General features: G+C 45.6%; 1 protein-coding gene across 1 annotated transcript in view; it reads right to left on the minus strand.

Moving 5' to 3' along the window:
- Positions 1-24,851, minus strand: part of LOC112107793 (tyrosine-protein phosphatase non-receptor type 11-like) — an 84,744-nt gene that overhangs the window by 23,673 nt on the left and 36,220 nt on the right. Inside the window, exon 2 of the mRNA XM_024201659.2 lies at positions 5,676-5,798. Coding sequence (XP_024057427.2) covers positions 5,676-5,798 — 123 coding nt within the window. The remainder of the gene's footprint in view (positions 1-5,675; positions 5,799-24,851) is intronic.

Below are 24,851 nucleotides of genomic sequence, written 5' to 3' on the forward strand. Positions count from 1 at the left end.
TCTATTGTATGCAAGTTTCAGAGTAGCAGCCGTGTTAGTCTGTATCCGCAAAAAGAACAGGAGTACTTGTGGCACCTTAGAGACTAACAAATTTATTAGAGCATAAGCTTTCGTGGGCTACAACCCACTTCTTCGGATGCAGCAAACCTAGATAAGATCTGTTCCCATAAAATGTGACCTATTTACCAAGTTAATAGGATCTCTATTAGGTGCTTTTAACAGATGTGTGTTATGCTATGGCCCAAGGCCAGCTGCATCTCAGGAAACTTTCAAAATACTGTTTCCCCTTGTTTAAAGTTATTTACAGAGAGCTGGCGGATTCTGTAAATGGATCCTTGCCTTTCTCAGAAGTGATTCTAAATATTTGGATGCTTCAAAAGGCCAGAGACCCGGCTAGAGGCACCCACTACAGTTCCCACATGAGAACAGAGGAGGCCTAGCACAGTCCAGGATCTCTCCCTGCTTCTCCCAAGTAACCTCCATCATATCACCCCTGGTATAAAAGGCTAGTTCTGATAAGAGCCAGTATTGAGCTTTATAAGATTGGGTATCAAAACCCTAATTAGCATCCAGTCCTTCCTTTGAACCGATAAGAGAGTTATGATTAAGTGCGAAGTGAAAACAGGCCTAACGTTTACGGTATTTTTAGAACATCTTTTAATCGAGAATGCAATATGCAAATATCTATGCAAATCAACTCTAAGACGACTGGCTGAGCAACCTCTGATGTCACCATTCCACACCGCCCGCCCTAACATTTTCTGTAACTGGCCTTCAAACCAAATTAAGTTTTACAAACCTGTGAAAGTTTAACAAACAAAGTCTTTCCCAAAGTGCCCCATTGTTCCCCAAGATCCTGGTCTAGACTGGCTTTGTGTGCAACTGTAATAAAACAGGAAGGATTGGCTTGTTGCCAGGTCCCTGTGAAAAGATTCCACATCTCATAACCCACATGAGCCAGTCTCTGAAAGGAACAGAGGGTCCTGTGGCATCTTTAAGACTAACAGAAGTATTGGGAGCATAAGCTTTCGTGGGTAAGAACCTCACTTCTTCAGATGCTACCCCTCTGATCCCTGAAAGGGTAATTCAGCACTAAGTAACCACTGATGTGTGCACAGTCACCTTGTTAGTGTATCTAGGTGCTACTGGAATACAGATAACAGATCAGGATCACACTGGGCTAGACACTCTACAGGCACAATAAGATAATATACAACGGTTTCTCGTGAGTTATCTCCCCCTTAATCTGAGTATTAGAGTCACGGCTGCATTTCTTCAGCTAAAGTTGCAAGACCCTTTCTGCTCTATGCTGAATCAAATATTTATGCATAGCTATTATTAAATGCGTTCTGTTAGCACTGCTGAAGTGCACAGAGCTTGAGACAGACTCAGTTAACAAAAGGCTCAGTGCTCACAGACCCACGTCAAAAATAAAGACTGCTCAAGAAAACAAACTTCTCCCGACACTGGAATATGAGGGGCTTGCAATATCCCAAGTGTGGCAACGTGTTATACTAACTACCTGAAAACTATCCTAAGAGAGGGGCAGAAGGAAGGAAGAGAACTGAGAGATGGAACAACCATGGAAGGTTGTTTTTGAATTTGTCTCCATTCAGATTTTTCACTGGTTTGGAAAGAACTAACCTGACTCACTCAGAAGTTACCTGATTTTCCAAATAAGTACAAAGAAGATAAAGAGGGTATCACTCCATTTCCAACCCTACACAGAGTAATTGCTGCAGGGACAGAAGCAAATCTTCCTCTCTCTACGCAACCTGGATTCAGTGGGAAGAGGCATTCAAGGGATGCGGACAGAGGCTGCTGCATCTTTTGTCGAAGGCTTCTGAGGTTCTGCAAAACAGCTGCTAGCCTCTCGAAAGAGACTTATCTGGAGATCCATGAACATGTGGATCCCTCTGTTTGGGGTCTGGTCAGCCAGAGCTACATCTAACATCTCTCCTGGGCCCACATCCCCTCTCTCACAAAGGGAGCTGCCTTTTCACACATTCTTGGAGAAGCTGAAGGTGGAAGGCTAGGTTGCTTTCTGAAAAGGTACTTTCTGCTCCTGACTTTTCAGACCCATTTGGTTCTTTGAAGAACATGCTGGGCAACATGATTGGTTGGAACTCAGATAATCTAATGCTACTCATTCTGTACACTGATCTATGCTTTATAGTTCCAATTCATGAAAGCACACACTTAACATGGCATCAGTTTCAATGGGACACAAGCACGTGCAGAACTGCTTTCCTGACTCATGAAATGTGTGCAAGAGGAGATACCATACATCATGCACATGGCCCCATGTGTGTGACAAAGCCAGCATTTGAAGGCAGTCACCAGAAATGAGAAGGGAGCTAAGGTGGGAAGATTTTAGATGACAGTACGTTGTCAAAGGTAAGATAATCAGGGAGAAAGATGCTTAAGCGATGGAAAAAATCTGACACTTCAGATATGACACCTGGGTTGCAAAAATCAAATGCACAAATCTAAATGTTTCCAGGAAAGTGCCTTTAAGTGTCACAGCCATTGCTGATTTCATACTGTGTGCGCGAGGTTGGTTCAGAATTTCCATTGAATCAAAATGTGTCAGTGGGTTGTGGCCACACAATTGATAAATATTAAGACTTCAAGGTAAACTTCGTGTTTTGTGCTTGACACAGACCTTGCTGGCCGTGGGCGAGGGACATTTGATTTGGGTTGAGCTACCCACAGTTTCTTTTTTAAGTCAATATTTATCCTGTGGTAACACCTTGAGACCATCCAGCTCAAGACTCCATTGGGCTACAAATAGTAACTGAGCATCCTGGTTCCCAAAGAGTAGTGGGAAAGCACCTACACTCTTAGCACATACAATAACTGACCCCTGATGTAAAATCATCATGGATCAGACTAAATGGCAACACAAGCGTCATCTTCCTCTAGAAAAATGTTCCAGGTACTCCCCTGAAATCCCAAATCACCCTCCTCTCCCTCTGCTGCCCCCCTCCCCACACACCTGCAAGAACAAGGAACACAGACTTCCTTACACAAGAGATCTGGGAAGCTTTGGCTAGCAGCTGCTATTTTGGAGGAGGTCATTGGCATTTTAACCCTTCCATCACAGCGTGCGCCAGGAGCAGAACAGAAGGGATTGCAGATTGAAGGGCAGTTTGCATCCTCATCAGGGTAGTGCCGAAGGGCCAGCTAAGAACGGAGCCCCGGCAAGGCACTGGAATGGCAGGCGTGTGTGGGCAGAGTGCTGGAAAGGAAAGCTTCTGCAGGCAGATGCTGCTTCTCACCCACTATACCTGACTATCGAGATGCCGTCAGTGGCTCACTTTGAAAACGGACAAAAACACTGACTCACAAAAAAAGAAATTAAAAGAAAAAAGGCATTAGCATCACACAGAGCCAAACCCAGTCTTACGCTTCTTCTCTCCCAGTGATCAGCTTGATCAAGGCAACTCTGTGTGACTAACTCGATTTTCCATTCGAATTAGAAACACTTCCTGTCTCTTATTAACCCAACAGCTTCTGATCGCAAAGATTACCTGCAGCATACGCAATTCAAGTCTGAGGCTGAAACTCTCTAGCCTGCTGAAAAGTTAGCCACGTTCCTTCCCATGGCCCCCTGCATTACTGCTCTATGGTCAGAAAAGTCAGGGGCCCTGCCCAGCTTGTTAACAGATCAATTGTTGCTTGCTTTAGAGAGCAACAAAGGCAAAACCCTCTCTCACTGTGGCCAAGAAACTAGTTGCCCTTTGTAGATCAGCATGAATGGGGGTATTTTGGGTTCCAGCATCAGAGAGAGGAAAAAGGGGGCGGGGGGGGTGGAACATGGGGAGGAGGAGCGAGATTTTATTTTGGGGCAACAGCAAAAGTGAACACTCACTTGAAATATTCAAAACACTATTAAAACCTGCAAGTGGCTACCAAAAGCCAGGGCATTGGGGGAGGGGATACAGTCCCTCCAATTAACGAGTTATGCTCACATCCTGTAACACTGCAATACCCTGCCAGATCGGGGAAAAAATAAAAATAAAACTAACCAATATATTGCTGCATGGGGTTACTTTAAACGAAGTATATGGTAATGACTTGTAAACCTAAGTTAACAGCCACTGAAAAAACAACAAACGACTAAAATAACCTCAGAAGAGGCTTGCATGGGGGCAGGGACCCTGTTTTATTATCGGTAAGGCTTCAGGTAGGTATGGCACAGGAGGGGTTAAAGCTACCCCTGGAACACACCAACTTCCCCTTTTAGCCTCACGGACCCAGGGGGTCAACTTTATTCTTTGCATTATCGGATAGATAATAAGACAAAAAATATCACAATGCCACTATGTAAATCCACAGTACGGCCACACCTTGAATACTGCGTGCAGTTCTGGTCACCTCACAGAGAAGGGCAACAAAAATGATTAAGGGTATGGAACAGCTTCCATATGAGCAGAGATTAAAAACACGGACTATTCAGCTTGGAAAAGAGATGACTAAGGGGGGATATTATAGATGTCTATAAGATCATGCATGGTGTGGAGAAAGTGAAGAAGTGTTATTTACCTCTTTACATAACACAAGAAACAGGGGGTCACCGAATGATCATTAATAGGCAGCAGGTTTAAAACAAAAGGAAGTACTTCACAGAATGCAGTCAACCTGTGAAATGTTGTGAAGGTCAAAACTATATCTGGATTAAAAAAAGAATTAGATAAATTCATGCAGGATAGGTCCATCAGCGGCTATTAGCCAAGATGGTAAGAGATGGAATCCCATGCTCTCAGTGTCCCTAGACTTCTGACTGACAGATGCTGGAACTGGACGACAGGGGATGGATCACTTGATTACCTGTTCTGTTCATTCCCTCTGGGGCACCTAGCATTGGCCACTGTCAGAAGACAGGAGACTGGGCTAGATGGACCTCTGGTCTGACCCAGTGGGGCCATTCTTATGTTCATCTTCATTGTAACTTTCACATCAGTGGAGTCCCACCAGGCACAAATGGAACGCGATCCACTGTTTCCTAGAAGGCCATGTTCCAAAGCCAAATCACCATAATCAAGATTTGTTTCTATAATGGCTTTGAGCATTGACAATGAGACACACTGACCCAGTTTTCAAGGGCAAAGCCCTATTTTTAATGGAAGTTGCCTTGGGATCTTGTCCATGCAGAGCAGACAGGACCTGGGTTTTCACAGGTCTCGTTCAAAAAGCCTACACAACATGAATGGTACTCAAGTTTAACCTGGAACAATGAAGGGATCATTCAGTCGTGCCAGGATTTAATGCTGTGTTGCTTGGGTGCTGAGGGATTCAAAGCTGACATTCAGAGGACTAACCTGTCTTTTGCACTTAAAGCCCTCAATTATCAGCATTCGCACCTATACACAGAACCCTGCCGGTGCCCTATTATGCACGCTCAACGGAGATCAACAAGTTGGCCCAGTGTGCGCACAACCCCCTACAAGCCAAAGACTTCCATTGACTTGAACAAAATTGGGATCAGGCCCACGTACAGGTACCTGTATGCAGCAGGGAGCTGCCCCTCCCCCTCTCCCTTCCCCTATTTGCATGAACATGTGTCAGGGATTTGCCAATTAACCAAATGTCTGCAAGAGTGCATGCCTGAAAATTTAGGCCAATGCCTATAGCTGCCCCGGTGCAACGCTCCGCTGCCCCCATTTTCATACCTGACGGAGAGAGTGAAATCTCCTGGATTGCTTTTACTAGGCCGGGCCAGAAAACTCCCATGGACACCTCTCGTCAGGAGCAACTTCTCTGCTTCTATTCCGTTGATGTTGGGGTGAAACCACCTACAATGAAAATGTGGGGTGTGAAAAGAAATATACATTAGGTACCATCCAGTCGTCAACATCTCCTCCACCGGGGTGTTCATATTGGCTTCTGTTCACTGACTAGGCCAGATGGGAGAACTTGGGACCCACTTGAAAGCGATGGGTCTTTCCATCCCACCTGGTTACAATTCTCACAGATACAAGCTTGCCCCACACTGTCCTAGGGCCCAAGAACCGTCCTTTGCAGACGTTTGCATTTCAACGGCTCTGCCCCAACCCTTCTCCCCCCGATTAGTTTGGGTGGGATCTCAGAACGGTAGTTCCCATCCCTCTCTCCTCCCTGTCGGCGCAGACACAGACGACTGGAAATATACGCGTTAGCTGGGGGAAGGGTACAGTGTTTCTTTCTAACTTCCAAATAGCAAGACCTACAAAAACTCTATCTACCATCAATAACCAGCGGGAAGCTGAAGGAAATGAACCCGAGTGCTTAGAAGAGGACAGTAGGGTTCTGAAAATTGGGGGGGGGAAGGGGGGGGGGGAATAACATACACATGCTCTATACAGGAGATAGGCAAACTATGGCCAGCGGGACCATCCTGCCTGGCCCTTGAGCTCCCAGCTGGGGAGGCTAGGCCCCGGCTGTTCCCCCTCCCTCGCAGCCTGAGCTCGCTGTGCCGCCAGCACTCTGGGTGGCGGGGCTGCGAGCTCCTGCTGGGCAGCGCGGCTGTAAGAGCCAGCGGCCTGCTCTAGACTGCGTGGTGGCGTGGCTGGCTCTGGCTGGGTGGCGCGGCTACCAGTCTTGGTGCTCTGAGCAGCATGGTAAGGGGGTGGGGTTGGAAAAGGGGGAGTCCCAGGGGGCCTGTCAGGGGGCGGGGGTGTGGATAGGGGTCAGGGCAGTCAGGGGACAGGGAGGGTTGGATAGGAGGTGGGGGTACCGGGGGGGCGGCTAGGTGCAGGGGGGGTCCCGGGAGGGGGCGGTCAGGGGACAATGAGCAGGGGGGGGGTGGGTGGGTTGGGGGTTTGGGGGGGGGCAGGAAGGGGGAGGGGGGGGGGGCGAGGGGGGTTGGGGAGGTAAAACCCAAAGAAAAAAAAAAAAAAAAAAAGTTTGCCCACCCTGCTCTATACACTTAGAGACCAAACAACAGCAAGTGAAAAATCAAACCACATCTCCTATGACACTCCCCCAGCAACAACAGGGATTTTTCTTTAGCACAAGGTGGTGCAAATGGTCGGGGAAATAACAGTTCTAGGTTTAGTCCTAACTCATGGGGGCCCTAGGAAAGCAGTTAAGAAGCAGGCCAAAGACGGTTGCCTTCAGTCAGTTTGGCCCAACGTATGACAGGCCCGTTTGTGGTATTCATTTAAGGGTTTGTGTGGGTGTCTTAAGACGGAAAAAAAGGGGGGCAAAAAAACCCAAAACCAAAATAGCACAAAAACACCAAAGCTCTAATGCTACCTCGTAGCCACGGATCCTAAGCAAGAAGCAGAGGATCAGACCTTCAGAGTTTTCTATTCTGATTCTGCTGCCAGAGTGGTAGTGGTTAGAGAGAGGGTAGGGCCCTCCCCATCTGGGTCTGCTGCCAGATCAGGGAAGAAGGAGAGGGGGCTCGCCTGTGATGTACTAAGGCTGCACAGAGCCCTCATGAAAGGAGGGAATTTTTAAAGGACAAAAAGCTAATGCTAAACTAGGCCAATGAGCAGGGTTGCCCCGATTCATCCCTGTTTTGAGGGAGCCATCCCAGATGAAATGGCTCAGAGGTCCCAATTGTTTGCACCCCAGATTCAGCAACCCTGCTCATGAGCTTAGTCGAGGCCCTGGCCAGTGAGGCGATGTGTTTAACAACAGCATTAACCACATGGTGGGTGGACACAAGTCAGGTTTAGACCTGGGTTGGCCACAAGTTTTGTTAGAGCTGCAGCGCGGCCAGTGCCCCGGAGAGAACCCAATTTTCCAGGTGGCAATAATACACCTGTTCCTAGAGAGTATCAGACTAACTCAAGAGGCACAACTTGCGTTACAGCTGCTGTCAGGGACTGAACAGGCCAAGGAGTCAGAGCTACCCTTACACCTCCAGGAGAGGGTCGAGACACATTGGCAGGGCATTATGGGGGAAGCTTGTTCTGCCACTGCCTGCGTTAGGGAGCCCCCGAGGGCCTAATTTTAACGCCCCTTTTAAAGTGTGTGAGTGACCCATTGGCCAGTATGTGTCCCGCTATGCACAACCCACAGAGGATACGGGTCTGGTAAAGCAGCAACTTGGGAGCCTTGATTTTTAGCTCAAGCTAGAGCGACTCGTAATTTCAGCTCTGGAGTTCCCTGGTTCAACCCCGGGGGTGTTGGCCAAGATGGCAGCCATCCCACAAGCACGGCTTTTAAATTTTTTTTTAAAAATCATGGAGACTATTAAAAACTAGCCAAGTCCTCACCATCAGATGATAAAGAAAGCAGGACGCGGGAAGCTGCTTTGAGTGCTATTCAGCAGTGCCACTGGTGTTAGTGTATGTAGATCATAGGGAGTACCGGTGAAGAAGGGTTGGTAAAAAGGAGACTACTTATGCACAGGGGACAAGGTTTCATCATCATTTAGATTATTTTAATTTCATCTCAGGTTCAGAGAGTGTCCAGTCATCTACTGACCTCAATTCTCACGGTATCAATCAGTACCAAAATCCCTCGATGGAACTACAAGACACTGGTGCTTCCCACGGCCCAGCACAAGATAAAGCCTTATCTACACTAGAGCAAAGATTTTTTCCAGAAGTGACCATTTTTGGGTGCTCAGTTCAACACTCCTTAAATAGGGCGTGATTGTCTGAACGCACTGAACCTGCGTTCTGAAAAAACGAGGCCCCTTTAAAAGCATCTCAAGTTGCACATCTAAAAACAAAATCATTAGTCACTAATATCTTGACCTAGCGTATCAATACGCATTAGTTAAAAGGTCTTAGCTAGCAAGCTCTAATACACCTTTAAGCAGATGAGTTGCTAGAATACTCCTTGCATTCATCTTAAACGACAGCTAACCGCACAGTAATGTGAAGTGGTGTCCTTCAAGGGTTTGCTGTCACAGTAGACGACAAGAGCAAATACAGAGTTACGAACTGACCAGTCAATCATACACCTCATCTGGAACCAGAAGTACACAATCAGGCAGCAGAGACAAATAAAAACAAATACTATACAGCACAGTACTGTGTTAAACGTAAACTAGTAAAAAAAATAAAGGAAAATTTAAAAAAAAAGGATTTGACAAGTAAGGAAACTGTTTGTTTCGTTTACATTAAGATGGTTAAAAACAGCATTTTTCTTCTGAATAGCAACGTTTCACACTGTATTAAGTCCATGTTCAGTTGTAAACTTTTGAAAGAACCATAATGTTTTGTTCAGAGTTACGAACAACCTCCATTCCCGAGGTGTTTGTAATTCTGAAGTTCTACTGCACTGCACTCAGACTCCCCTTCCACTGACAATGGACAATCTCGGAAGAGACCTCACTTGGGCGGAGAGATTTGCACTACTACTCTAAACAAAGTGACTCCAAAACGCAAGACCTCATTCTCAAATCAACCATTTAAAGTGAAATTGGGGTCTTCACAAGAAGGGCAAATCTGGGGACATTTAATAAGTTAGTTTATATGTAGGGCGCTAAGCCAGATAAACCTCACAAACCTCCTGTCTGGCAGGAAATCATCAATCATCATCATCATCTCCATTTCACTGATGGGGAAAGTGAAGAACAGAGAAATGTCTTGCCCCTGTGTTTGTGTGCGTGTGCAAGAGAGACACACATGTGCACACAGAAAAAATTAAAATGAATGTAACATTTGCTCGACAATTAGGGCTCTCTCTCCCCTGACTGAAATGCTCTTTTGGGAAGGGGGGGGGGGAAGAGAGTTACATTGTAACTGGTCCAAAAACATGTTGAAAACAGGGAGTGGAGGCCAGAATCCGAACAGTTTTAGAACCTCCTACTTCTGAGACCGCAAGCAGCAACTCCCCTTTTATTATACTGCCATGTGCAGAAGCCAAGTACTTAGTATTCTATAAAGCTGCTACAGCCAGAACAACAAATGGCTCTAATGGAGTTTAATGGAGCTCGGGGACAAGGCAAAGTTGCGAAATGTCATGGATAGTGTTTTAGCTGAGTGCTAATGACAAAGATGAGCTGTGAGCGTTGGGCATGATTTTTCTTCTCTAGCTAAATGCATCACAGGTAACTCTGGGCTACACGACTTTACATGCATATAAACAATCCCTACCAGGCCTGACACCCACGAACCTAAGTGTGTTCTGATACCATCCTAGTATCCAAGAGATCAGAACTTCAGGGAATGCAGAGGTCAGCATCGGGATATGGGTGTGAGGTGGGGACATACTGCCAGTATCTCATGTTTCACACACACCCACACCCCTACCTACAAAGACAAGGAGTCCAGTGGCACCTTAAAGACTTACAGATTTATTTGGGTAGCTTTCGTGGGTTAAAAAAACCACTTCTGCAGAAAGCTTATGCCCAAATAAATCGGTTAGTCTTTAAGGTGCCACCGGACTCCTTGTTTTTGTGGATACAGACTAACACGGCTACCCCTGATACTTGACACCTACAAAGGTCTCTGTATCCCACGATTAATATTTAAATGCTAGCAGATTCTTGGCTAGAGCCATATTTTTGATGTCACAAACCAGGGCACCTGTATTAAGGTGGTCACTGATGGCAGGAGGAACAGAGATGCTGGGGGAGCCTGTTGAGTTAAGGGCAGGAAGGGGTCTCATTATTGTTATGGGGGAATGGCAGGATGGTGGCTCAGGGGCAGAGAGATGCCCAGTATCCTCTAGTTTTCCAGTCTCTTCCTCCGCCCCGTATCAACTTAGCTTCCCTGGGCCTACTGCAATGTTCATCAGCATCTGTTTCTTTGGCTACTGATTCTCAGTGCACTATGGCAAAGAAATGTGGGCCTTTCACATGCACACCCAAAATTGGAACAAGGCCGTCAGGAACAGAGGATGAGGTGGCGCCTCAAGGGGTCAGGTTTGGGGCTTGTCAACTTGGGTGACATCTCTCAAAAGCTAAGCAGAACCTAAAAGCCAAGATGCTTCCCTACTGCTTGGAAAGAAGTCAATACAAACATCCATGCACACACCCCGCTGCGTTTAGTAAGCACGAAGCATGAAACCTAGGTGGTCCTCATAAACAGAGGCAGGAAAGGCCAACTTCCGAGTTCAGTAGTGGAAGAATCTCTTCCAAACATTAGCAGGTTTACAGACCCTCACTGGGTGCTAAGAGAAAAAACAAAGCCTCCCCCGCAGGTCTCTCCTTCTGAAGGCTACGTGCAGAAGGGAACGACTTGCTGAGAACTGCCTTGGGATAGTTCTCTGGCCCAGAAACGCAGCTAACTGCAGACTCGCAGCGTGAAAGCGACTGTTTCAAGTACAGATGGTTATCACAAGGGTATCCCCACTCGGTAGTTCCCTTTCCTAAATGCAAAATCTTTGTGAAGGACGCTCTGCACATGTATGAATAGCTGTGCAAAAACGGAGGGCTCACTGGTTCAGTTCAAATACACATTCCAAACCAAACCTTTGACAGGGCTGAAACAAATGCAGGTGACTTAATTCCCAGGTATCCACCCAATTTTTTTTTTTTTTTGGGCCGGTCTTTAATTTTCGGGTTCAAGGTTGGCCCAGAAGGGAAGCTGCTCTTGAAATAACCTCTGCCCTGACAGGAAGCAAGAAGTATTTGAAAGAAGTCTTGAAAGAAAGCTGCTTCTAGGGAGATCCCCAGCTTCATCTGACAACACCAGAAGTTACCGTAGTTTCTTTTCCCCAAAAATGACCCATTATTGGTGCAGGACTGGCTAGTGAACCTTGCATGCAGCCTAGGAGGGCTAAAAATGGGAAAGTCACAGCTTCCCAACAGAAGAGGACATTTGAGACAGTGGATTTAAAAAACAGAACAAAAGCTAATAACTCAAAAGGTAATTAATTCAAGCTCTCTTTAATTATGAATATAGATCTCTCTCTCTCGGACACACACACACACACACACACCTTTGGGAAGAAAAGCACAAGATGAAAGTATGACTAGCGTAACATTCTTCAAGTAGGTCCATTGTTTTAGTGAACATGAATTGCATAAGTGACCCACTGTAAAATAAAACATGCGGTGCAACTATTCAATTGTTTTTGCTTTTGTGGAACTGGGTCAGCCTTAAGAGACTTCGATCTCGGTTTTCATTTAAAGTAACAACCATCATTTTTGTATCTGGAGCTGAAATCTTCTCTAGACAAGTCTGCTTTTCTACAAAGAAATGGAAGATTTCCTCCATGGTTCACTCGAACCAAAAATACAATTTAAAATAAAAAAAATAAAAAAATAAAAAACAAGCACTTTTCAGGAACCCAAAGATCAACAATAGAAGCTGCCCCAGGAAATTTGTAAAACAAGACAGGAAACGAGACAAGTTAAACACAGCACAAGAGCCAGACTCACAGAAGGAAGTTACTCAGGCCTTTCTGGAGGGAAGAAGGCTATGAAAGCCTGATTCAGTCTGGACAGGAATTGACACAGTAATGCAGCGAGAGATGCTCTCTGTTTAAATGTAAAGCCAGGCTGACTAATGCTCCAGCCCTCAGTCAAAAGGAGAAAGAGGTTTGACAACCACAAAAATGCCAGAAAGCCCTCTGTGAAAACCTGGAATGACTAACCACCTGGTGAACACGAGACAACCCAGACAACCCACATGATACATGCAACACTTTCCCTTGAGGCAACACAGCTGAGTCTCAACTGCTCTTGTGATGTCAGGATCTTACTAGCTCTTCCTCCTCCACAGACTGCGTCTACACTAGCCTTTTTCCCGAGGCCTTGTTCGCACCTGGGACTAGCCCCAATTCAGCTAGGGGTGGACCGCCACCTATGTAGCTGCACACGGGCTGATCCTAAGTCTAGACAGGGCCAACTCCAGGCATCAGCCGACCAAGCACGTGCTTGAGGCGGCACCTTGTAAGGGGCGGCCAATCTTCGGGTGGCGGGGCAGCGCTCGGGGTTTGTTTGTTTTTTTGGTTCGGTGGGGCAGCGCGCGAGGTTTTTTGTTTTTGTTTGTTTCGGCGGGGCAGGGCGGCGCTCGGGGGGGGGGGGTTGTTTCGGCGGGGGAGGGCGGTGCATTAAAAAAAAAATTGGGGGGGGCTTGGGGCGGCAAAAAAGTTAGAGCCGGCCCTGAGTCTAGACAAGGGCCAACTGGAGTTTGCAACCACTGAACTGGTTAGGGCTTACCCCAGTTACAGGTAGGAGCAAGCCTTAAATTGGTACAAACCCCAGGATTTACCCTACTCATACATGAGGATAAACCCCAATTAGTTCAATTGCTTCAAACCCTGCCTTAGCCTCGGCTACACTGGAAATGCTACAGTGGCACCAATGCAGCGCTGCATTGAAGCCGCTGAGGCCAGGTCTACACTACAAAGTGTGATTGACAGAAGCTGCCTTGTGTTGACCTAGTTGTGCACGTGTTTGCACTTAAACGTGACTCCCACCGACACGAGTGCTCCATTATGCCAACATAGTAACACCACCTGCCTGAGCGGTGTCGAGCCCGGTCAATGCACTGAGATTGACGCAGCATCGATGCGGACACTGCATTCTCTCTCTCGACCCCATCAGTCCTCCAGCAGCTGCGCCATAATGCCCAGCGCGGACTCCTATGGCCACAATTGTGAACTCCACTGCCCCAGGGTGACAGAACACCCCCCCGTGTTGCAAAGAATAGTTCGCCCCCTTTCCGAGACACCCAGTGCAGAACACTTCCTGCAGCCCTAGTGATGGGAAAGCAGAAGTGTTAAGACTAAGGCTGCCAGGAACAAAAAAAAAAATGAAATTTACATCTTGCTCAGAAGGGAAATCTCCCTGCTACATATGCTGACTCAGCCATGCATGCACATAGCCCTCCCTTGCACACACAATCCTCCCTCAATGCACCAATCAGAACATCTACCCCCATGACAGCTAGGATCACAAGCAGAAAGCTGGTCATCATTGATAAGGGGTTGAGGAAAAAGCATCATGTTTTTGGCTTCATGCTCATGAGATTCACCACAATGCACAGGAACCAGCACACAGCATATGCCCCACTTAAGCCCTCCATAGATAGGCTGTAGCTTGGCTGAATTCGAATGACAGTTTCAGGAAGTTATGGAGGGGCCAGACAAAGGTGGGGTGGAGGGGAAAGAGGTCAGAAATCAGAATGTTAATTCCTAATAGAAGACATTAACACTCTATAATTGTTAAAACACAAGTTGTCTATTTTGACATGTGATGTTGACAAAATGAATATCCTTAAATCAAACCAAGTTCTCAAACAGCTTTTTTTTTGTTTGTTTTAAATCTTTGCCTATCTGCAAATTTCAATTATCGACGGAAATATTTTGTCAGCTTGTGTGTGGTGAAATCCACATTTACCAGTAAAAATCTACTCCTTCCAAGCCTACCTCCAGGGAAATTTGGGGTTGAATTTGAGCTGGTAACAAGTTAAAAGCAGAGTTGCCAGGTTTTCCAGTTAGTTATTTTAACTCGAGTCAGCTAACCTCCAGCGAAGACATACTCTAACTCTGGTACTAACAAAAGACTGAAAAACTTACTTTTATTGAACTATGTTGTGGCAATAATATACAAGTCCTAAGTCAGCAAGCTCTCATCTGGAGGGAGGAGAAAAAAACCAACAACGATCAACCCTTGTTACAAATTTTTTTTGAAAGATTGACACCAGCCATAAAAACACCTCCCTGACCATTTTCAAATTTCCTGAAACTAAAATCATCAAAAACACCACATCATCCACAAACAGATTGAGGCTCAAGAATTAGTTTTCATCTCTATATTATTATAAATTGAGTGAATCTGGACATTGGCTCATCCCACAAAGTTCCAGGTCCAAAGAAACTTCACCCCAAAATAATTGAGGGATGGGTGTTTGGTTTGGACCCTGCCTCTAAAAAAAAATGCTGACATAGACAAAGCTTTTTTATTTATTTATTTTATTAAATAACCCTGTGGAGGTCTGGAGACCATGCTGAAATAGCTGGATACTCTAAATGGTTCCCAAGAATCAATGTTATTTAAAAATCTATTTTGCAAAGAAAGGGAACTTGGAAAACAATATGTATCCAGGTTGAAGTCTTCAATGCTGCTCAAAGGGGTTTGGATGCCCATTTCCCATTAAAACGGGATTTTAAATCCCACTCTATTTTAAACTTGCCTACAAATGGTGGTGTTTGCAGTTTTGTTGCAGCTGTTTTGGTCCCAGGCCCTGAGAGAAACAAGGTGGGTGAGGGAACATTTTATTGGATCAACTTATTCTGGTGGAAGGAGCAAGCTTTCGAGCTTCAAAGAGCAGTTCCTCAGGTCCGGAGAAGGTAACCAAAGTGTCCAAGCTAAACACAAGATGGGACAGATTGTTAAGCAGAAGGGAGTCACACGTGCTGTAGGAGACCACTTACAATGAAGTGGTGAATTAAGGGTTAGCAGGCAGGAGGATGTGTTACAACAGCAATCGCCCATTTCATTTCACACGGTTTTACCTCACACTGCCTTGTCTCTCGCACAACCACACATGGCTTAGGCTCTCAGAACAGAGTTTAAGAGGGACAAACTTTGTGTGCACCCCTCCAGACGTGATTTGCACCCAGATAAAAAGTTACACTGGGAGACCCAGAGGAAAGTGCTGTCTTGTTGGGCCTGCTCCTGTGAGGAACAAAGTGCATCCTGTAAAGGGCTGAGCATCCGCAGTTCCCGTTGACCTCAACTGGGCAATGAAGCATTCTTTCATAGGGCTTGTCTACATCTGAAAGTGAATGTGGATTATGGTAGAGTGTGAATTTAAAGCTCTACAGCTGTTCCTAATACCTCCACATGTGGACACTTATTCCAGAACAAAAATGCCTTGTTCCCACTGGGTTACGCTGAATGGGAACAAAGCACTCAAGCAATTCTACGTATAGAAAAGCCTTTAGGCCTTGTCTAGGCAGAGAAGTTGCACCACTAGAGTCTCGTTTACATGCAAGTTAGGTCAACATAGCTACATAAAAAAAAAAGCACACCCCGACCAAGGTAGCGATGTTGACTTAACCCCCAGTGCAGATGCAGCTATATTGACAGATGAATGCTTCCGTCAACCTAGCTACCATTGCTCAGGGAGGTGACGCTCCCACACCAACAGAAAAACCCCTTCCATCGGCGCAGGCTGTATCTACATTACAGGGTTATGCAACACTACTAAGATGGCAGCGTCTCTGGAGTGCACACAAGGTTTAGTGTCCCCACACATGTCTTTTGATTGGGGGGGAAACTTTCCCCCAGGTCAGTATAGTGCCCAAAATATCTGGTGCTTTCCAAATGAAAAACAAACAAACCAACCAACCCTCACAATCAGGAGGTTTTTTAAACAATAAATGCTGGATTCTTTTTATTTCTTCTGTGTTTTGAGTCTTTAGGTCACATTTTCTAGCTTTTTTCCACAACCACAAGGGCATGAAACTGTCCCCACTCTCCCCCCCTCCACACACACAATGAAAGCTGAGATTCTCAAGTAATTACTTGACTCCAGCAGCTGGGGCTTTAATATCAAATATTGCAAAACAAGGGATTAAAAAAAAATCCCCATCATGTCAGGTGGCAACAGTGAACCGCTAATCAGTGTGGGAGAGCAAATAAGCAAGATGTTCGGGAAACAGAAGTCATCGTGAGTACACAACGCAGAGCAGCATGGAGGTCGTGTGTCATAGTTTGGGGTTTAAGACCTCTTGCACAAAGATTTGTTGATATGGAGATGGAAATAAGCAAGCAGTTTAATTCAGTATCATTTAGGGAGGCGTGGGATGTGTGGGTGTCACATTTGTTTTAGTATATTAAAGCTTAGTGTTTTAACAAAACTGGGCATTGACTGTACCGTAAATGCTGCGTTTGCTTTGAGATGTTTCCATACATGTAGATTAGTTGTTTCTCTCTTAATAGTATGGTAATAGCGGTTCTACATAAAAGCGTGCCTGCATATAAAACGTTTCCTAAACCTGATAAGACAAGTCTGCCTCCTTTGCTCTTTCTAGTCTGGTTCAATTCAAACCCCTGTCAGGAGAATAATTATATCAACCCTAGCCTAAAGGGAGTGTGTTAAATAAACACATCCAGCAAATAGAGAGTCAGTTTTACATACAGATAAATATTTTCCATTTTCCCAAAGCAATCAGCATCCAGACAGCTAAGCATTCCATTGCACAGCACTTAAAGCATCCTTTAGGGAACAAGTCTTACAGAACTTAAGGGAAACAGAACATTTGGATTGAATTTTGAAGCCAGCATCTACAGTTCTATAGCAAGGATAATGCTGCTTTATAGTTCCACAGGATTTGAAAGTCATTTCTATAGAACTCTGTTTGTTCTAGACCTATCAATTCTATAGGGCTTTTCCACAAGGGATACCATATACATGTACGCAGAATAATGTATTACTTTAGGCTGGCAAGTTATGTATTGATTTGATTTCAACAAAGTCATAGGTATGCTTGGAAGGATTCGATTTTTATTGATAAATGTTGGTAAACATGGATTTCACAAACCAAGGTGACATCGATACTCAACATTTACAGATAGGCAGAATATGCAAAATGTTGCTTGAGAACCTCTTAGACTATAATTCAAGGCGATTTACTTCGTACATTTAGACACATGATGCTGCCGATGTGTTTTAACAGTTATAAACTATTAACTGTTTGAATCTCAACTTCTGTCATTAAGCCATTATGGTCTGACTCTCACCTCTCCGCAGTCTGACACATGCGCGCGCACACACACACACACACACAAACACACACACGCTTCCTGCAACGGTGGGAGTTTAAATAGTGAAAAGACAAAAAATGCTTTAAAATATCAATATTTTTCCATCAAAATTATTGAATTCTGCCGAGCCTAGTCCTAGAGATCAAGGCGCAAAAGGCCCACCACCAGATCAGCCCATCCAACCTTCTGCGTATCACAGGCCACTGACACCCCCCAGCACCCACACACTAAATCCAATAACCAGAGTATTACAGCCCCCCGGAGACTAGACTATTATTTGCCACAGGCAGAGAATAGGCAGGAGTGAGGTGCACCAATGCTTGAGGACCCCGGAAGTAGCCGACTATTGTTGACAAAACCGTGTACTGTAGACACGGCCTTAGTCAACTCACAAGAAAACTTTTTACAAGATGATTTTGAAAAAGCAGAGTGTGGCTTGCTGCCTCCCCATAATCCCCCGGCCCTCTGGTCACTAGTACAGAGAGGGCACTTGGGTTTTTAAATGGTCTCACCTTCCTACCTTTGGCTCAGAGCTGGTCTTGATGACAAACAGGGAAGGACTCCAGTGGCAAGTCCACACTAGTGCTCCCACTGGTACTAGATCAAGGGTGGGAGAATTCGCAGCACTGATGAAGGCTGGGTGGGCAGCACAGATTATAGTCCTGTGCAACATCACTACCAAGGTCCTCTGAATCTTGCTCCAACAGACAGCAGTGAGGGGCTGATAAATGCGGAGTTAAATATGCACACGCCACAAGAAAAAACAACCCATGAACAACTGGTTGAGACATCTTTGGGACAGTCACTAACTCCCAAGAAAGGGCAAAAACTTTTAAAATTTGTTTTGCAATTCACTTGAGAATTCACAGTCTCAACCCAACCATAACACTTTGTCCTTCTACAGATCTTCCATCCCGGGATGTCAAAGTGCTCTACAATCTAATCAATTTAATCTCACAGCCCACCTGCGAGGCAGGAAAGCATTATTCCTCCCCTATCCCCACCAATTTTGAAGATAGGTGAGCAGATGCACAGAAAAGCAAAGGGACTTGCTGAAGATCAAACAAGTCTGTGGCAAAGCCAGGGACAGAACCCAGATCTCCTCATGCCCAGTGCTGTGGTTTTACCCCAAGACAATCTTTCAGTCAATTTCCCTTTCCAGCCTAGTTTGTTAGCAGGGTCGAAGGCACAGACTCCACGGTAGACAGCTGGACATTACCTAGAGGCGAAGACTCTTATAATGACTACATTCTGCACTGAGCCTTTTATTTATACACAGCTAAACCTCTATAATTGCACTCATGTTAATAATCAGCCAAAAACTTTCACACAATCACCCTGTGGAACTCATTGCCACAAGAGGTAACTGAGGCTAAGAGCTTAGCAGGATGCAAAAAAAGGGATTGGATAAAAAAAAGGAATATTTAAAAACACACCAGTAAGAATAAAAAGAAAAGCAAAAAGGGAATTTTAGAAGGGATATAAACGCTCATGCTTCAGGGCAGAAGTCACTCGCTCATTAACTGGGTCAGGATGGAAATTTCTCTGGGGACAAGTTATCCCCAAACTGCTTACTACACGGTTTCTTCCACCTTCCTCTGAAGCTGAAAGGACTAGCCATGGCTGGAGATGGGATACTGGTCTACCTGGACCACAGGTCTGATCAGGTATGGCAAGTCCTATATTTGTAGAAGCCAGTCTACTCTGGTACATTAGGGGGCTGCTGCAGATGCCCAGGTGTGCGCATATTTCCAATTGCTAGCTGCACCCTGTAACCAGCGGTAGACTTTCCATCAGCCCGGTGACAAGAACTGTACAGATATTTTCCATGTAGTTTTGAAGTAGCTGGTTAGAGTGTACACTCAAAGGGACTTCCCCAGAGAAACACTGCTCAGTTACATGATGAGTCACTCCTGGGCAAAATGCTTCATACTGAGCCCTCTCCTCCCTCCCCATCTATATATGGTCAAGAAAAGGTTGCGTTAAACCCTTCCCCGCTGCCAGGTCCACAATGCATTGCTTAGCAATAGTGGTGTCCAACAGAACGGCCATTCGGATGAATGGGATAAAGGAGGTTAAAACATAAGTAACATGATTTAGCCATAACAAGCATCAAATAGCATTGAAAAAGCATGAGTCCTATTTGCCTTTTGGTCCTTTAACAGCAGCTATCGGGTTCACTCCAACATTATACATTTAAATAAACAAATACCCAGCTTTTCTATAGCGCTTTTCATCAGTACATCTCAACATGCCTCTCAAAGGTGGTCAGTATCTTTATCCTCATTAGAGTCCTGCAAACCAACCCCAACCCGACTACAAGTGTCACGTCCAGGCTGGGCTGGCTTTCCTCCTCCTGCCAGCGGGTTCCCACTGCTGCTCCCACTCCTGTGAGCTGCCACCATCTCGCTGCGTGCGGTCCTGAATGAACGTGCCTGCCGAGGGATGGCGGCATCTCTCATCCCGCAGCGCGCAGAACACCGCATGGGGCACGGATAGCAGGAGGGGAGCACACAGCCACCAGCCATGCCAACCCTGGGTGAGGAGAGACACAGTGACTCAGGGTCAGCAGGGAGCGGTCAGGCTGAAAAACTATTCAACCCTCTCAGACTTGGGTCTGGGCTTAAAAAAAAAAAAAAAAAAAAAACCCACACACCACAGGCCTGAGCAGACCACTTGTAAAATGAGGATTGATGGGGAAACTGAGGCACAGAGGGGTGAAGCAACTTGCCCAAGCTCACCCAACAGGCCAGTGGCAGAGCTGGGAATAGTATCCAGGTCTCCTAAACCCAGTAATCCAGTGCTCGATCCATCAGGCCATACACCCTCCCCCTTGTTTCTAGAAGTGAATCGCATCCTTATCTTGGAGAAAAGATGAGCTTACCCACCAATCGGTTCTCTGCTTCGAATGCAACCACCACCCTGATAGAGGAGAGTCATGTTCCACAAGCTTAGCTGCCAGCCTTAGATTAGTCTCTTGGTGGGTTTTTTTCTCTCTCTCTCTCTCTCTCTCTCTTTTTTTTAAAATCAGGTGCTCTGTTTATTGATCATTTCATGTATTTTACATGCTCCTGATCAAAGTCTAGTTGGGTGCCTAACTCCCGTAGGCTCCTTATTTTTGAAGGGGTAAACTGGGGAATGGAGAAGGGTAGGGCGTGTTCCTCAAACCCCTAGTTTGGCTCAGCATGGGGTGGGAAGCGGGAGGGTTTGGCTGTGAAAACTGTGCCAGAGCCTCTCAGATAAGCTGCACATCAGCTGAAAAAAAGTCACTTCCCAGACAGGTCCCAGAGATACAGGAAAAAGGAAAAGCTGAAGTGAGGGTAACATGCTGTATAAAGAACCCAACCCACTCATTTAGGGAAGTCGAGACAGCAAATAACAAAAGGGGAGGTTGATCCCGAAGCCAGTGGCGTTCCTCTGGACTGACCGAGCATAACTGGAGTCTTGTCTGTTTGGTGGGGAGGTTTGTCCACCATGGAGCTGCACTGCTGCAACTTATCCCAGTTTGAATCCAGGATAAGCCACTTCAGGTGCCCCCCTTAAAAAAAAAAGTAGTGCAACACATCTACACTAGGGCTTTGCACGAGCGCAGTTATACCAGTGCAAACATCGCCAGGGTGGAGAAGCCTTGAGAATCAAATTTGGTTCATAGTAAACAGCTTGAATAGATTTGGGCAGATTTTTCACACTCCCTACGTAATTTGAGCACAAAAGTGTTATAGAAAGCTAATACAACTTGCTCTCTTAAGTCACTTGGGCACATTTGAAAAACACCACCCTTTGCATTACATGGCAGTTATGGGAACGCAGCTCCCGACTCCAGTAATACTTCTCATTTCTCTAGCACCTTCCACAGAGTGTCTCAAAGCACTTTAGAAACCGTAACAGATTCAGGCTTACAACTTTGCTTCACAGTGGGGAAACTGAGGCACGGGTGGTTAAGGGGTTGATTTTCAGAGGTTCTGAACTCTCACAGGCTCACTAGTTTCAAAATTAAGTCGTACGTGCCCAGCACTTCTGAAAATAATCAGGTGCGTAGGTCATATCTACACATGAAACTTGCACCAAGTTCAACTAAAATTGGTTAGGATGTTGCTTTAGTTATACCAGGGCAAACCTCTGCATGGACACTTCAATCAATTTACCCCACACCAACTTCAGTGACCTTAATGTAAGTAAGAGCTTACTCAGTCGCACAGCAAGTCAGGGGCAGAGCTAGAAAAACAGAACCCAGGAGTCCTGGCTCCTAATCTCATGGTATCCACTATATAATCATTCTTGGCTTTCTGTTTCTCTTGGAAGGTCATCACCAGTTTTTACAAGAAACGTTCACATGCCGCCACTGTGACTTCACATGGTAATGGAGAGCAAGTTTATTTCACTATCAGAGTCGGGCTTCGGGGGGGGAAGCAGGCAGGAGGGGAGACCCGGCAGTTCCGTTCTGAGCAATTGCAAACCTTGGAGTGGGTGAAGTCACACGGTGGTTGTTCTCTGGCCTCGTAACACCCTCAGGGTTGCGATACTGGGCTAGATGCACAGCTGGTGTAAATTGCTGATAATAGCTCAAGATCTGGCCCAGTGTTATGTCCACTGAGATTCCCACTCACACCCCAAGGTTTTGCACCTACTCCCTCCTGCTCTCCTCATTCCCTTTGCTTTGATCATGTCCATCCTTTCTGTCCCTTGCTCCTGCTCTCACTCGCATGCCTTCTTCCACATGGAACAGCATCCCTCTGGTTATGCACCAAAACTTTTCCTTCAAATCTCTCCCCCGAAAAGCATGCTGCTGCATTTTCCATGCAATGCCCACCTTCCTTCAAGTTAAACTGGAATCTCATGCATTATTTGTGTCTGCCCTACTTTGCGTTTTAATGAGATGAGAGAAGCACATCAGGACAGGACCATGTCACCACGGGGCTGTACAACACTAAATGCCTAGATGGGATTCATAATTAGCAACTTATTAGGGTTGCGCATTAGTACATGGGTTGTGTGTGTGCGCACACTGTGACGTTGTGCAGTCTATATGGTTTTATAAAAACATGATAATAAGTGAATATAATGTAACTGGGATAGTTTTATAAAAATTTGATAAGTGACTATAATGCAAATGGGATATGCTTCGTGCAAAAGGTCTCTTGTAAGGTATCATTACAAAGCTTATAATCTACCGAGTATGATCATCTGATTTGTATAAATGTACCACTCTTGTATCTAAAACTAGAAATATAAAACATAACTCTGAGGGCCTATTGTAATTATGTAAAGTATGGGCCATTAATGATGGTTTGGAATCTTGATGACTCCCATTAACAAGGACCATTGTCTGCAGATGACTGTGTTTACCTGTGAGTCTTCCTGTATGTGTGTGTGCTGGCAAGTGAGTAATGAAGTCTTGCAGTGACATGTGATCATGTCACCTGAACTGGAATCCATCTTTAACCTGGTGCTTTTCCAGTGAGGGGGGGTGAAAACCCAGAGGGACAAAGAGTTCCCGCCTTATGCAAAAGATATATAAAGGGGTGGAAGAGAACAGAGAGAGAGAGAGAGGAGCCATCATGGAGAATCCCTTAGATAACACCTAAGCTGGAACAAGAGCTGTACCAGGGGAAAGAATTGTGCCCAGGCCTGGAAGGTGTCCAGTCTGAGAAAAACTTACTGAAGCATCTCTGAGGGTGAGATTATCTGTATTTAGTTTGATTAGGCATAGATTTGCGCATTTTATTTTATTTTGCTTGTGACTTACTTTGTTCTGTCTGTTACTACTTTGAACCACTTAAATCCTACTGTCTGTATTTAATAAAATCACTTTTTATTTAGTAATTTACTCAGAGTATGTATTAATACCTGGGGGAGCAAACAACTGTGCATATCTCTCTCTCTGTGTTATAGAGGGCGAACAATTTATGAGTTTGCCCTGCATAAGCTTTATGCAGGGTAAAACGGATTTATCTGGGTTTAGACCCCATTGGGAGTTGGGCATCTGAGTGCTAAAGACAAGCACACTCCTGTGAGCTGTTTTTGGGTAAACTTGCAGCTTGGGGACAAGTGATTCAGACCCTGGGTCTGTGTTGGAGCCAGACTGGAGTGTCTTGCTCAGCAAGACGGGGTGCTGGAGTCCTGAGCTGGCAGGGAAAACAGAAGCAGGGGTAGTCTTGGCACATCGGGTGGCAGCTCCCAAGGGGGTTTCTGTGATCCAACCCGTCACACACACATTCAAAATTTCAGTGCGATTCTGAACCCCAGAATTTCCACACCAAATAATGCAATCTTTTGCAATGTTTTTGTATGAAAACTGATCTGTGTCAGAATTGAATTCTGAGGGTTGAAATCTCTGCTTCAAAAAGTTAAAGTAAGTTGTGAATATTTCACCCAGCCCTGCAGTGGAAATAGGAAATTAGATCAGAAATAAAGCTGCTGAGATGTAACAGCTACCCAATCTATACACACAGCATTACACAAATATCTCAATTGTCTCAATAATGCTCCCTTTTAGGAAACAAGTAACACTAATATACAACTACTGCTTTATCCCACATAAATTAAACCCTTATTTGATAGTGTCCTGCAATGACATCTGCATGGGCAGACCCAGAGCTTCAATAAAGTCCATCTGTGGAGATGCCATTGCAAAGGTAGGCCTAGAGTCCATAGCATTTGCATTGCAGTAATTCCCAGAAGCCCCAGCAGAGATCAGGGCCCCCACTATGCGAGGCACTGTGGAGACACACAACCCAAGAGCCCCGGATGCAAAGAATACACACTTTAAGGAGACAGAGAGAGGCACAAAGCGGTGAAGTGACATGTTCAAGGGCACACAGCAGAGCCAGGATTAGAACCACGTCTCCCAACTCCCAGTTCAGCACCGTATCCAGCAGGTCATGCTGCCTCTCTAAACCAGGCCTGGTTTCTGCTAAGACCTGCCCCCAGATTGTCCAGGCTGAACGGAAGAGCACATAGGTTTAAGCGTAGGGTCCCGACTGCGTCTTGGAGGCCCAGCATGCTTGTTGCAAATGAACCCTCCTGACCACCCTCGGCCAACTTTGGGTCCACACGCACCCACGCTCAGCAGGAAAGCCACTCTGCGGGAGACAGCTGTGTGCAGAGTTCACATATCTAAAGAAGGCTCTGATCTAAGAAGAGAAGAGTCACAATCCCATCACATGGCCACCCCTTACCTCCCTGGGGAAACCTGAGATTATTAACCAGGTCATCAGCTCAAAACTAGCGAATGGCA

Source organism: Terrapene carolina, unplaced genomic scaffold (assembly GCF_002925995.2).
Source record: "Terrapene carolina triunguis isolate 2854851 unplaced genomic scaffold, T_m_triunguis-2.0 Scaffold714, whole genome shotgun sequence".
In the NCBI taxonomy this organism is placed as follows: domain Eukaryota; kingdom Metazoa; phylum Chordata; order Testudines; family Emydidae; genus Terrapene; species Terrapene triunguis.